The 14,584-nt window shown below is 36.6% G+C and overlaps 1 protein-coding gene across 6 annotated transcripts in view; it reads left to right on the top strand.

Annotated features, from left to right (window-relative positions):
- The window catches only part of PHLDB2 (pleckstrin homology like domain family B member 2), a 232,468-nt gene that overhangs the window by 190,536 nt on the left and 27,348 nt on the right, over window positions 1–14,584 (top strand). For 5 of the 6 annotated variants that reach the window (XM_061194159.1, XM_061194160.1, XM_061194162.1 and 2 more), the window contains 5 exons: window positions 1,694–1,822; window positions 7,292–7,447; window positions 8,397–8,507; window positions 10,251–10,340; window positions 14,112–14,255. In XM_061194159.1, the coding sequence (XP_061050142.1) occupies window positions 1,694–1,822; window positions 7,292–7,447; window positions 8,397–8,507; window positions 10,251–10,340; window positions 14,112–14,255 (630 nt within the window). The remainder of the gene's footprint in view (window positions 1–1,693; window positions 1,823–7,291; window positions 7,448–8,396; window positions 8,508–10,250; window positions 10,341–14,111; window positions 14,256–14,584) is intronic. The other variant, XM_061194163.1, reaches the window with a different exon arrangement.

Here is a 14,584-nt window from a genome sequence, read left to right on the forward strand (position 1 = left end):
TGAGGAAACTTTCTTTCTTTCTTTCTTTTTTTTTTTTTGTTCGGCCACATAGCTTGTGGGATCCTAATTCCCTGACCAGGGATTGAACCTGGGCCCTTGGCAGTGAAAGCGCCAAGCTGTAACCGCTGGACTGCCAGGGAATTCTCTTTTAGGAAACTTTCGTTATCGTCTGCTAAACTCTAAGTTGTAGAATCATTTTTAGGTTGATATATGGAGTAGGATTCTCAGTTTTCTCACTTCTAGATGTAATTATTTTGAGAAAAAAAAAAAAAGTGCTTCTAAATCAAAATATACATTTCTAAAATGCCCTTGACATTTAAAAATGTAAGCCAAAAGTGGAGATTCAAGTGTACTTGTGTAGGTATTGATGTCATAGAGTTTTAGACTTAAACTCGAACATCTTTTATAAAGAATCTATGTATATGTTTACACAGGAAATCATGACCATTTGGATGAAGAAATGAGAGTAGTATAAATTTATAGGGCTACTTCAAATCTTCATCCTTTAAAAAATTTTTTCTGTGATATGCTTAGAAGCCAGTTTTATTTCTACCAAATCAATAGTGAACATAAGAAAGTCAGGTGATGGTAAATATTTTGCTTATTGAAGGGGTCAAAGGGTGGTGGTGCTTCCATTCCACTAAAGTGCTTTAGTTTAGGTTGAGAGTGTTACACAAGGAGAGAATTAGGTCTGAAATTTACTTCAAGGGTTCAGAGTATCGTAAAGGGAACATAAGATGGGAAAACTGGCACTAAACGCATTAAAGTTTTGTTTCTCAGATTAAGAGGCGGCCTTGGAAGACCGTGTGATACTGTATTATAGTATTTGCCTGTTATACCGTGGAGAATGTCCAGGGTCACTTTGGAGGGATTTAGTGTTATCTTCTCCTTTCTTCTATTCTCTGACCCTTTCGTTTTTTCCACGGTCCATGTTTCAATTATTTTTTATGTCAGTCATTGTAGGAAAGTCCTTATCTCCACAGTAAATGTCACACCTTTGGTGCATCTGAGCTGTCTAATATGCCTTCCTCTTGCTGCTTTGTCAGTCTTGCATTTTTACTAGCTCTCTCAGTGTCTGAATTAGACGCTCTCCCGGGCAGCACATTTTCTAATTGCTTAAGCTCTGAAGTTTGCCAAAGAGCTAGAACTGTTCCACATGACCAGGGTATCAACTTGTGCACCTAATATGCCTCTAACCTGAGAACAAAATTTCAATAATTGCCAAAGCTTGCTTAACACATGCCTTCAGCAAACTGGGCTCTGACAGTGCTTGAGGTAAACGCCCGCTCTCCTTTGTCTGGTTCCCTGCCGAGTGACTCTTTGCGGGGCTATCTTAGGAATTCGGTTGGCATTTCTTTTGTTCTTTGTTGACCATTGACCAATATGACCGTTGCTTCCCCTGCTTTTGTAACGTGGTGGCAGGAAGGAAGGGAGGAAGGAAGAACAGGGGTCGTTGCCAATACCCGATGGAGTGGACTGGGTTTGGAGAATGTAGAAACGGGGCCCCTTGTCCTTACTTCCACTTACACCCCCTTATCCTAGTCACTAACGAGATACGTTTCTACATTCTATAGGATGTCTGGAGTTTGTGTGTGTTTGCTCGTTTGTGTTATCCTTGGGAAATGTTCACTAACGACTGCTTGGGGTGTGAAGGTAATTTCTATTCTTCTATTTTCTGATTTCTGAACTTCAGGAGAAGGTAAAGCTTGATGCTGAAAGGGAAAAACTAGAGAGGCTTCAGGAGCTTTACTCCGAGCAGAAGACCCAGCTGGACAATTGTCCTGAGTCCATGAGGGAACAGTTGCAACAACAACTGAAGAGGGTCAGTAGCAAAGAGGAATGTGCTAGTTGTTTTTTGTTTTTTTGTTTTTTTCAATTAAGTTCCACTTACCTATGACTTCCTCCTTCACATAGCATAAATTTGCATAAATTCTGGTCATTAGATACGTTTTAAATAGAAATATGCATGCTGACCATATATATTCCATGCTAATCAGTTGAAAAATTCCTTGTTGGAATCCTTTGCCTCATTAATAATGCAAAACCATTTCCCAAGTCCTTTTTTGTAACAAAAGAGAGCTATTACTGACATGTAACCGACAAGACTGTAGCGTTTAAATCAGCTGACGTCTTTTCCTGCATTCTGTTCTCTGCTGCATCTTGAGTCCTGTTTGCCCTCGAATGTTTTTTTTTTTCCTCCTCTTGATTTTATACTCCTGTCCACAAATTTTTCTATTCTCTGATTTGCTCCCCACCACCACTCATCATTTTGTTTCTCTTTTCCTTTCTTCTTCTTAGTGACCTTGAACTCATTAGCATGATCACAGCAATCAAACAAGACCCAAGATGCAGGGCATTCAACATTTTTTCATACAAGCTTCATATTTTTTAAAACTTCGTGCAGCATAGATCTTCTAGTTGAACTTTATCAGGTTATTCTTCGATCTTTAATGTTGGCAGTGTTGAAACGACCTCGATACTTATCTTCCTAGGTGGATAGTTTTGCAGACGCTAGCAAGGCTACTTGATATTTCATAGCCGCTTGACAGCTGCGTTATTTGCTCTAAACAGCAGCCCAAATAGACTGTGACTCTGGGGAGGCAGTCATTAACAGTCTTGGACCTCTAAAGGAGCCTAATAGTAATTAGTCCTAAGTCAATAACAACTTATGATTCCACATGAGTAGGAAAGAAGACTAGTTTTATTCATATTGCTATGTCTGTACCTTCTTGGGCAACTGGGAAAAAGTCAGTTAAGATAGCACACCCCTGAAAATGTTTAAGATGACCTTGAATACAAATATGTTTGATATCTCTGAGTATCACTAGGTTATGAAAAATTACAGTTGAAACTTTTCAATGTATTGTACAGGTTGAATAAAGAGTACCCAGTACAGACAGGTTAAACTACAGTGTAACAGTTCTAATATTTTTAATTTTTTACAATGTTGGATCAAAAGAAGTTTCAGAAATGTTTCTTCCCCTTTACTCATTTTATTGTGTACAGCTTAATTTGCTATAAGAAGATAAAACTTCCTGTCCCTCAGTGTCCCAAGGCTCTGAAAGTCTTATGATAAAAAATGATTGGAAAAAGAATAGTATTTGTAAAATTATTTTAGCTTGTAATTTTTTTGTGTTTATGCCAGTTCACAAAAGAGATTGGGAAACCGATTTTTTTATATTTGTTTACTGTTTTTCAACTTTCCTTATTGCTAAAGATTTTACACAGTCACCATAATGCTTTATGTAGAGTCAGAAGCATGGTTATGTATTTTGTTCTTCCCTTCCTTTAGTTATCCAGTTATTGTTTGTATTCTTCATAAATATTGCTTCAAATAAAAATTGATAGATTCTATTAATAACCTGGAGTCAGCATGATATGAATAAATACTTAATTATTTTGTAATTTTATAATTAAGTAATTACAATTGTAATTTTGTAATTAATTACAAATTACTTAATTTGCTTAATCTGTTAGATTCTATAGGATAACTCATAAATTTGTATATGTTCCAAGGATTTTGACTACAAACGAGGAAAGGAAATGATACAGACAGCCTATTCCACTAACTGAAGGCAAAGACTCCTTCCTCTTCCTTTCCAAGCAGAGTGCAAAATTCTTATCATAAAACCCCTTTCCTTAGGAGAGAAAACTGGTTTGTGCTAGCTTCTGTTCACCTGATATTAAGAGAACTACTAATTCTGTTTTCCAGGGAAGGATGATGACCAAAATAACTCTTCACCAGTCCTTTGGCTTAATCAGTAAAAAGTTCACTTATTTCATGAGAAGTCCATTCATACTGGAACTTCCTGTCTTATCACAACTCATTTCCCTTCAGATTTTGAACACTCCAGAATAGCACTTCATTACAAAGCTTTCCCCAAGGCATTTAAGCTAGATTCAATAAAGTTGATTTTATTACAAGTAACTTCATTAGGCAGCAAGTCAGACAAAATAGAAAATAAATGAATAGGAAGAAAATCATTTTCTTAAACTGTATGCTGTCTCAAATACTTAAGCCAAAATTGTAGAATGATTTTGTGCATGCAGTACTATGGATTTATGACTGGGCTTCTGACTCCTAAATCATTGCTTTAGAAGCAGAATACAGTTTTCATCCGATGTTGATTTCATGGCCCATGGTTTAATGTAGTTGATAACGGGCTCACCAATCGAATTGTTCCCTGGGATACAAGTAGTGTGAGAAAAAAACCCTGAAGAAAATTGAGCCTTTCATCTGCTGGAGAGGACTGGCTAGGATAGTACTGTTGTGTTTTGGTATTTACTCAGCTGAATGGTTGATTTCGGTTTCTTGATTTTTAAACAATTCTGTTCAGTGATATCTACAATTAGGAGCCTTTTTTTTTTTCTCACTAGCTCTACAATGAGTTTATCCTTTAACCTTGGACAAGTCATTCAACCTCTGTGGGCCTCAATATCCTCATGTATAAAATGAGAAGATTGTACTACATGATTTCCATTGTCTTTTTCCAAATTCCAAAAGTATGCAAAAAAGTGTTTGACTGTAGCACATAAGATGGAGAAATAGTAACAAACCCTGAGCTCCATTTAAATTTGCTTTCAAAATTGACCTTGAGCTGTCATAAGATTATTCCTGTAATCTCTCCTGGCTATTCCACATTTAGTCTCTTCTTTCTGTTCCTCTACTAGGCAAAGAAAACATAAAGTTGTACATGTAAACTTCTGCCATATACATTCTCAAAAAAGTTATTGGAAAGAAAAAAGGAATTCCGTTGAATTTTCTTTAGCACAGCTGTCTTATTTCCTTTCACGCCTGGCCTTTGAACTTGCCAGCCAGTAGAGATTTGTCATGTTCTTTTAGTGGAGAAGTTTAGTTAAAATTTTCACTCAACTAGTCATACACTTGACTTTGAGCTTCCTGTATATATTATTCTGTGCTCAATTAAACTACTCCTGCCCCCAAATTCCATCTCTTGAATTCTCATTCTTATCTAAAATCTTGTAAAAGTTTTTTCCCCTCCCAAGTTGTTTTTCTTTCACAGTGTAAGTTTATATACACACGTTTTAATGGTTTAGATAACTTGATCAGATGATTACACCAGAGGAATCTGAGTGCTGAGCTAAGCTTTAATTTTCAACTTTCCTGCCTAGTGTGCTATTATTTTCATGTAGTGGTTTAAATATTTACTACAAATAAATTAATGGCTCTGTGACCTTCATGTGGTTAAAATAGCATATGTTGCTCATTAACCAGATGTGGAGTAAGCGACTGACTAGCATAGTGTATATATTGTGAGCCATATGCCCACTTTGAATGAAGATTCTTTATAAACTAAAAAAAAAAAAAAAAGCCTATTAAAATTTTTATCTCAATAAGCTTTAGCTGCAAACCAAGTTTAATTGAAAAACCTTAAAAACTTGAGTATGGAGGCCTGTATGAATAAACATATCACTGATGTTTTAAGACTACAGATATTTTGTTTCAAGACATAACACTAGTGTTATGTCTCAGTTCCTTTAGCAGTGACTAGATTTGATCCACATTCATTAATTCCTGTAGAAGTTATAAGCATGAAATGTCTGATAAACTTGAAATGTCACCCAGTTACTTGAAACCAAGACCACTTTACATTTGGCCAATTAAAATGTAAAGAAGCTTTAAGAAATGCTGAATATGTTTTTCAAATTGTTTTTCCTGTTCTTAGGCTTTGAGAATCCACTGTCTGTGTTGACATAATAATCTTGTTGCTATAGTGTTGGTTGTAATTTCATGGTAGCACATAGTCCTTCTGTGAATCATCCCCAGAATAAACTCATTCCAGAAGATAGAAAAATATTCCTTTAGATTAGAAGACTTATATATAAGTTTATCACTTATATAAAAACCAGGGGAAGGGGTGGTGTGTTTAAATACTGATATAGATCTAATTTATCATATATTTATTTATCCAACTCTTTTTAATGTGTCGATTGAAAAAAATGCCCTGGCACTTTTACCCATGTAGCGCCATGAGCTATGTAGCCCAGCTGACTTTTTCTTTTTTGGTCATTAATTATTTATAAATTATATTTAAAAAAAAATCTTCTATACATAACCACATTTACAGTTCTGTCAAAGGCTCCCAAAATAAGGAGGTTTTTGTGTGTGTGTGTGTGTGGTTTTGTTTTTTTGTTTTTTAAGTAGATGGGAGAACAATTCATACAACATGCAGCAGTCTCTGCTCAGACACAGATTCACTCCTGTCTTCAGACATCTCATAGGTTGGAGAACGCCTCTTCTAGACTATCTGACTTCTGTGATTTCTGTTTGTTCTTAAATGTCCTGAAGATTATTCCTAGAATAATCTTAACCTTTCAGTTAACCTTTCGAGTGCTTAACCTTTCGAGTCATTCTTTGTGCTTGATGAATGCTGTGGTTCCTACTGTTTCTAATAAAAAGGTTTGTGAACAATTTTAAGGGATTCACAGAAGCCCAGTTTAAGAACTCCAATCTTCAAATGTTTTTGGTGACTTCTGCCTTCATTAAAATTATTTGAGCATGCATGCCTACATATACATACATATAGGTCATATTATATTATAAATGTATATATTATATGTATTGCATACATGCTCAAAATATATATATTCTTTTAAAATAATGTACATATACTACTCTACTTGAAAGTACCTTAGAGAACATTTATTGAGAATTTGTAAAAGAAGAGGAAAAACTAAAAATAAATATAAGGAAGCTCTAATATTCCTTCCTCACATCCCAGTGCCTTGTGTGGTATGCCATTTGGGGTACATATATTCCTCTTAGAGACCTCTGATCTGTTATGTATGCCAACTTTTGAATCTTTTTTTTTATAGTCAACAACTTTGGAATATTGAATTTAATCTTTATACTAAAGTCTCATTTCATTTGAAAATTTGTGGAAAACAGGAATTTTTCTCAAGAGATTATGTCACACCTTTGGTCTGCAGATAATGTTTAGGTTATTTATTGAATTCTTTTTATATTTCATGATCCATTTTAAAGCCACCTGGTAGATTTAAAGCAAGAATTCCTACAACCACAGAGCAGGCTAAAACCAATGGTGAAATAGATGCTGCCCTCCTACCCCTACCCCAGTCCCTTTCAATTTCATCCTAAAGTCACTGCTCTGGGGTTTAACTCCAGAGAGAGGATTATCATGTTCTAACCCTGGTCAGTGTTGTAACTGGAAAGATATTTTGGTCTTTTTGCTTTTAATAATTTTTTCTTCACATTAAGAACGCTGCAGCTATTCTGGTGTGTCTTGTTTTCATTCCCTTTTCTCCAAAGGATGCTGATCTGTTGGATGTGGAGAGCAAACACTTTGAAGACCTGGAATTCCAGCAGCTTGAGCGTGAGAGCCGTCTAGATGAGGAAAAGGAGAACCTGACCCAGCAGCTCCTGCGTGAAGTGGCTGAATATCAACGCAACATTGTTACTAGAAAGGTACTTTTGCCAGGTGTTGTTCAATGTGAAAAGTCAAAATATACCCCTTGCTATGTGACAATAATGATTATTAATATAGCTATAGCTTGTGTCCATCTGTCTGTATATCTGTTATATCTGAATATCTTTGTGTGTTTAACCACGTGTCACATTTGGCAGATTATGGAGCCTGCCATTTACATGCCAAATGGTGCTCCCAACTAGATAAACTGAGACTTGTTATTGTTACTTGATGCTGTAGATGCATTTATGAATATAAATGTGAAAACCAAGGTAGAGAAAATCAGAAATCTAGATGTTTGTTTTAAATTACTTGCTTTTGCAATCACAGTAACTGGATTTAGAATAATTCTACAAACAGTCTCTTTTAGAATTCCTCTGTTCCCATTGCCCAGTAGTTCTCAAAGATGGCTGATAGTTTACTACTACTAGAAGCAGCCTCGTGGAATGCTATGCAGATGACCGCCTCCATCCAGCCCTGAGCACCCGGATGTCCAGTCCAGAATTCAACTCTTGTTCCAGAATTTAGAATCGCACCCCCGTGCTCTGTACTAAACTGATAAAGTTGAGGGAGAGGACGATGGAGAAGGTGACTTCTTAAGCTTTCGGTTTAAATAAGAAATTCCATTATTTTTTCTCATGAGGCGTCTCCCAAAATGATGCCAAAAATTCATTTATATTCTAACACAAGATTTCCTGTTGACTTCCAGGTTCTTGAAATAGATTTTGAATCACTTGGCCTTAGGTAAAGAAAAGCCTTGAGCTTGTCAGTTCAAAGAAACTGCCCATAGTCTCTGGGTAATAATCACTGCCTACCTACCATCAATGAAATGTGGTCACTGTGCTTCAGGTTATAACACTTTTTCTCCCTTTCCCAGGACAGACTGGAAAACGCTTGAATGTCTAATATACATCTCTATGGTCATTTTTTTTTTTTTTTTTCCTCCAGGAAAAAATTTCTGCATTGAAAAAGCAAGCTAATCACATTGTCCAGCAGGCTCAGAGAGAACAAGATCATTTTGTGAAAGAAAAGAATAACTTAATAATGATGTTGCAGAGAGTAAGTATTTCCTTTTCAGCACTGGTTGCAGTAAAACACAGGTTCCAACTCAGGGAAAGTTGCTTCCATCAAAGTAAGTACCTTTTAATAAAGAATAGTGAATTATAATTTGAGGAAGAATTTTCTATGTACATTTTTATTTAATCCTCCACATTAATAAGCTGATGCTCTGAATGATTAACTATAACACAGAAAAGAAGCAAAGACATTTTATTCATGCTTTTTCCACAGTGTGAAAATCCAAACTATGAAAAATCTGTACGTTTTCTGATTTTCTTCTTTTAAAAAAAATCATATTTTTCATCAAATAGGTAAAACATATTCTGCTCTTTTTACTGCTCTCAAACATTTTGGCTCAGTTGCTCTGGTGTTTTGAACTCCAACTACTTGCATGTGGGTCTTCCTGGCAAAGGCCCAATAAAAATCCCAACAGACTTTTTTGTAGAAATTGACAAGTTGATGCTAAAATTAGCAGTTGATCTTCATTATTCATGGAGTCTGTATTTGTGAATCCATCTGTTCACTAAGATTCATTTGTAACCCTAAAATTAATACTTGTCATGCAGTCATTGATGGACAGGCACAGAGCAGTGAAAATTTTGAGTCACTCAATGGACATGCATGTTCCCAGCTGAGATTGAACAAGGCACTTCTCTGCCTTCTTGTTTCAGCTCTCTTACTGTAAACAAGTGTTCTTTTTGTGGACTGTTTAGTGCCATGTTTTCACATTTTTGTGCTTTTTGGTGATTTTGCTGTTTAAAGTGGCTCACAAGTGCTAAAGTATTGTCTGGTGTTCCTAAGGGCAGGAAGGCTGTGATGTGCCTTATGGTGAAAATACATGTGTTAGAGAAACAGCTTTCAGGCATGAATTATGGTGCTGTTGGCTATGAATTTAATGTTAATGAATCAACATTGTATATTAAATAAGATGTCTTTAAAAAGAGACACACATAAAACAAAGCTATGCAGTAATCAGTTGAAAATATTGTGACCAGAAACCCAATGGTTCAATATTCTCTAGTTCAGTGTTCATGGCAACATTATAGAACACAACTACTGCAGATAATGAGAATCGACTGTATATGAAAATGTAAAGGGCATAGAGTAGCTGAAACAACTTTGAATAAGAAGAACAAAGTTGGAGGATTTATACTATTTGACTTCAAGTTTTACTATAAAGCCATAGTATTTAAGAGGGTGTGGTACTGGCATACAAATAGACATATAGATCAAAGGAACGGAACAGAGTCCAGAAATAGACCCACACATATACTGTCTATAGATTCTTGACAAAGGTTCTAAGACAATCCAGTAGGGAAAGGAAAGTCCAGCATGTGGTGCTGGATCAACTAGGTAAACATGGAAAAAAATGAATCTCAATACCATTCATCCTCACACCATGCATATAAATTAATTTGAGACAGATTATAGACCTAAACATAAAAATTAAGGTGAAAAAGTTTCTAGAAAATACAGGTGTGCAAGTACACCTTCACGGCCTTGGAGTAAGCAAAGATTTCTTAAAGAGGAAATGACAGAAGGCTTGTATCCAGAATATATTAAAAACTCCTAAAAACTCAAAAATAGTAGATAAACAACCAATAAATAAATTTTTAAAAAACAGACAAAAGACTGGAATTGAAACACTTCACAAGTCAATAAGTCCCATGAAAGAATACTCAGTCGTTAGTCATCAGGGAAATACAAGGTTGACTCAGTTTAATAGATTTTGTGTTCCTTCAGGAAAAGGAAAATCTTTGTAATTTGGAAAAGAAATACTCCAGCCTCTCTGGGGGCAAAGGGTTTCCTGTCAACCCCAATACTCTAAAAGAGGTAAGCTGTGATTTTTCTTGTCTACTCATATCACCTTAGAACTCAGGAGATGTGCCTCAGTTTTATGCGATTAGCTGACTAGGAAAAACACTAACTGAAGTGACTTATGAAAGCACTCAATGCTTTGATGGTTTTCCTCCCTTTGTTATTTGTGCTTTGAGAATCTCAGGGATTATCTTTGTGTCTAATGCAGATTCACTCTGTGTGTGTGTGTGTGTGTATACTTTGCTTAACAGTGACATTGTGGGTTAACTTGAAGTTTCAAAAAATTTAGGATCCAGACCAAAGCTAGTCTTAAATTCTCTTCTTTCCTTCCTCCATTTTCCTTTCTCAGTTTCTCCTCTTTCCTACTTTCTTCTCTTTCTCCTAAGTCTTCTAGAACGTGAAAATGCCCCCAAACATCTCTATCTCCTTTTTCCCCCAATGTTGTCTATGCTATTTTTGCCCCTAAATCGGAAAATCCTGTTTACATTAAGTAGTACACTCTCTTTATCCCAAACATCCATCTTTTCCCAGGCCCCATCGCCACCCTTGCCCAAATATCTTTTTACAGAGCTACATTGCTATAACGGTTAAATATTTTAAGTCTAATTTGGAAAATTAAAACCCTGACTGAGAAAGAAAATAGTTTTATTTTTTTTCAAAAAGCTAAAGAAAAAGCTTGCTTCTGCATAAAAATTTTCATAGTAACAAAAAAACTCTTTATTTATAAACTGCTTTAAAAAGACAGCAGAGTTAGGAATTCCTTCATAGAAAGTAGTGTGTGTGTGTGTGTGTGTGTGTGTGTGTGTGTGTGTAGGTGTGTGAGGTAAATGCTCATCACATAATAGGAGTGAATAATATGTCCCTCGGAAGCATTGTGTGAAATATTTCCAAAAAACTTTTTTAGACCATTCAGTTTCGTAGTTTCTCTCCATTATTTAGAACACAGATCCGGCAGATTCACTGCATAAAGGGTGGTTGTGAATGGAGTGTAGTGGAATAAGGTTGTCAGTGAGGTGGGCAGGGGCTGGGTCTTGTGAGTCATGTTAAAGAAATTTGGTTTATTTTATGTGGATGGGAAGCCACTGAGGGATTTTTTTATATATTTTATTTTTTTTTTAGTTTTTAATTTTTTAATTTATTTATTTATGGCTGTGTTGGGTCTTCGTTTCTGTGTGAGGGCTTTCTCTACTTGCGGCAAGTGGGGGCCACTCTTCATCGCGGTGCGCAGGCCTCTCATTATCGCGGCCTCTCTTGTTGCGGAGCACAGGCTCCAGATGCGCAGGCTCAGTAATTGTGGCTCACGGGCCCAGCTGCTCCGCGGCATGTGGGATCTTCCCAGACCAGGGCCCGAACCCGTGTCCCCTGCACCGGCAGGCAGACTCTCAACCACTGCGCCACCAGGGAAGCCCCCCACTGAGGGATTTTAAGCAAGGAAGTGACATTATTTGAGGTCCATTTGTTAAAGATCACTCTGGGCTGCTCTACTGGATTATAAAGAGGAGATGCCGGGAAACCAGTATAGTGGTGGTTGCAATAGTATAGGCTGGAGGTGCTGGTGGCTTGGATTTGAACAAATGAAGAGTGATGGAGAAAATAAGCTGGATGCAGAAATACTTTGGAGACAGAGTTGACAGTTCTTGTTGATAGATTGGATGTGGGGATGAATTAAATTAAAGGTATTGTCAGGAATGCTGCCGTTATTCCAGTTTGAATAATGAGGTTGATGGTGAGTAGCTCTTACTGAGATAGAGAAGACTGGGGATAGAATAGATTTGAGAGGGAAATGCGGTTTGACTCTGGACATACTGAGTTTGAAGGGCTTGTGGCTTCCAAATGCATTAGATAAGCTCTAAGGTCACTTCGCCTCTTAGAAGAATAAAATCTTTCCCTTTCTATTCAAGAGTTGTTCTTATTCTCTGCAGCCCTCCTGTTGTCAAAATCCAATTTGCCTTTTTGACTGTATTGGTGTGTCTGCAACTCTTGTGTTTGTTCAGTGGCTGTGTGTCCTCCTTCATGTCAAGCAGACTTGGCTCAGAAGATGTTTTGATTTTCTCCTTTCTTCCTTCCTTCCTTCCTTCCTGTCAAGCAGACTTGGCTCAGAAGATGTTTTGATTTTCTCCTTTCTTCCTCCCTCCCTTCCTTCCTCCCTCCCTCCCTTCCTTCCTTCCTTCCCTCCTTCCTTCCTTCCTTCCTTCCTTCCTTCCTTCCTTCCTTCCTTCCTTCCTTCCTTCCTTCCTCTCCCTTTCTTTCTCTCTCTCCCTCTTTCCTTCTTTCTCTCTCTCTCTCACTCTCATTCTTTCTCTTTTTTTAAAGAGTGATGAATTTATATCCAACTCTTTTAAACAAGTCCCACTTCTGGAAAATGACATACATTTTTGAAGCAATTAATTAGGATATATGGTTATGACTCATATAAAGAATCCAACCTTGGTTTTAAAAGATCCTACTATCAACTTAGCAAAAGAATAACTCAAAGTTGTTACTCTTCACTCTCATTCATTATCAAAGATAAAATAAATTTGACAACCTAGTTGTCGACTTCCTTTCTTCAATTTAATCTTATAAAACTTTACATAGTATGTATTGCCCCTTTCTGAAGTGCAAGACTAAATTCAGCAGCATTTTGATACCTCCAGTTTATAAACAGTCAACTCTGGCTTTCTCCACTTTGTCAGAATTATAAATTCTCAGTGAAAACCTTGCTTGCAGCCCGGAATTTTTGCTTCACCAACATAACAATATCTTGCCTTTCCTGGAGCCACTGTTTGAAAGGATTGATGGGCAAATAGAAGAACCCAAGTGTTAAATTTAACTCAATTTACTTTTAAAAGAGATATTGATTTATACCCTTTATTCTTTTTTTCATACTGTTTTATTGGTGTGGTAAAAATCATGAATGGTCTGTACAATTACTTTCCATGGTAATTTACAAGTGCCTTTTCCTCAAATGTAAATTCAGGAGTTTTGATTCTCATCAATTTTGATTCATGGGTATTTTCTCTAAGCTGAAGCCAGAACTGAATCACTGAATTTAAGAGTAACTGGAAATTCTCTGTCCTAGGGGTAGAGTTGGGAGTTGGGCAAGCTGCCTTAAATTGAAACATCCTCAAGCTGCAACTTCATCTTAGGGATTTGTGTGTGTGTGTGTGTGTGTATGCGCGTGTGTATACACATTTCTCTTGCTAAGGAAGGCTCACAAGAGAACAGTGTCCTTTTTATTTTCATTTTGTTGAGACACCTAAAAGCAAGATTCCATTACGAATAAATTACTGCTTTATAAATGTCTTAGTGCAAAAACCAGCAGCCTTTAGTCTACATTTATTCACTCTCTAATTTGTCAAGAAACAGAAGAAGAAGGGAAAATCTAAAAATAAAGATTTATGGAAAAGGCTCTTGAATTAGAGAGTGATTGCGCTGTCGATTTTATGTCTCATATTTATTTTTGCTTGTGATGATTTTAAATGCTATGTAGTGACAACCTATTCAGTCAACAGAATGCATGCCGATATGGATGGATATTTAAATCAAAGGTATTGGGTTATTTATAATAAAGTCATTTTGATTTTTTCTGAAAATTTACTTTTAATGTTTGAAATATCATTTTTCAAGATTAAGCACCATAAATCCATTTTAATAGCTGATGATTGCCTTAATGAAACCTCTGATAATACCACAGATATCTGGCTCTGATGCTCTAAGCTAACTCCATTGTACTGGAGCATTAATACTCTTGCATGCCTCAGCTCTTGCTTTCCTTGTGTTTAACTTCTGAATTCCTCCTTTTAGGGCTATATCATTGTAAATGAAATTAATGAGCCATGTGGCAATTCCACGAATCTCTCCCCTTCCACTCAGTTCCCTGCTGATGCTGATGCTGTTGCCACTGGGCCTACCACAGCTGTGCTGGTGAGCCAGCCACAAAATAAAGAGGTGTGTTGGCATGCCATTTCATTCATTCACTGCTTTCCTCATGTCAAAAATTAACCCATGGTTAACTGAAAATAAGGGTGTGTGAGACAAATATTTGTTTGGTTGACCAGAGGGCCAGAGTGATGGTGAGATGAAACAACAGACCGATTTGGGGGTAGTGCTCTACCAATGATAATGCTAGAAACCATGAAATATATGGTACAGAGTATAGAGTGCTAGGAGAAGTAAGTTCAGAAAAATGAACTGTACATATATATAAATACACACACACATATATATATATCGCTTAGCACTTTAGCCCAACCTACTTTTCTTAGAAACCAAAAAGC

Source organism: Eubalaena glacialis, chromosome 6 (assembly GCF_028564815.1).
Source record: "Eubalaena glacialis isolate mEubGla1 chromosome 6, mEubGla1.1.hap2.+ XY, whole genome shotgun sequence".
In the NCBI taxonomy this organism is placed as follows: Eukaryota; Metazoa; Chordata; class Mammalia; order Artiodactyla; family Balaenidae; genus Eubalaena; species Eubalaena glacialis.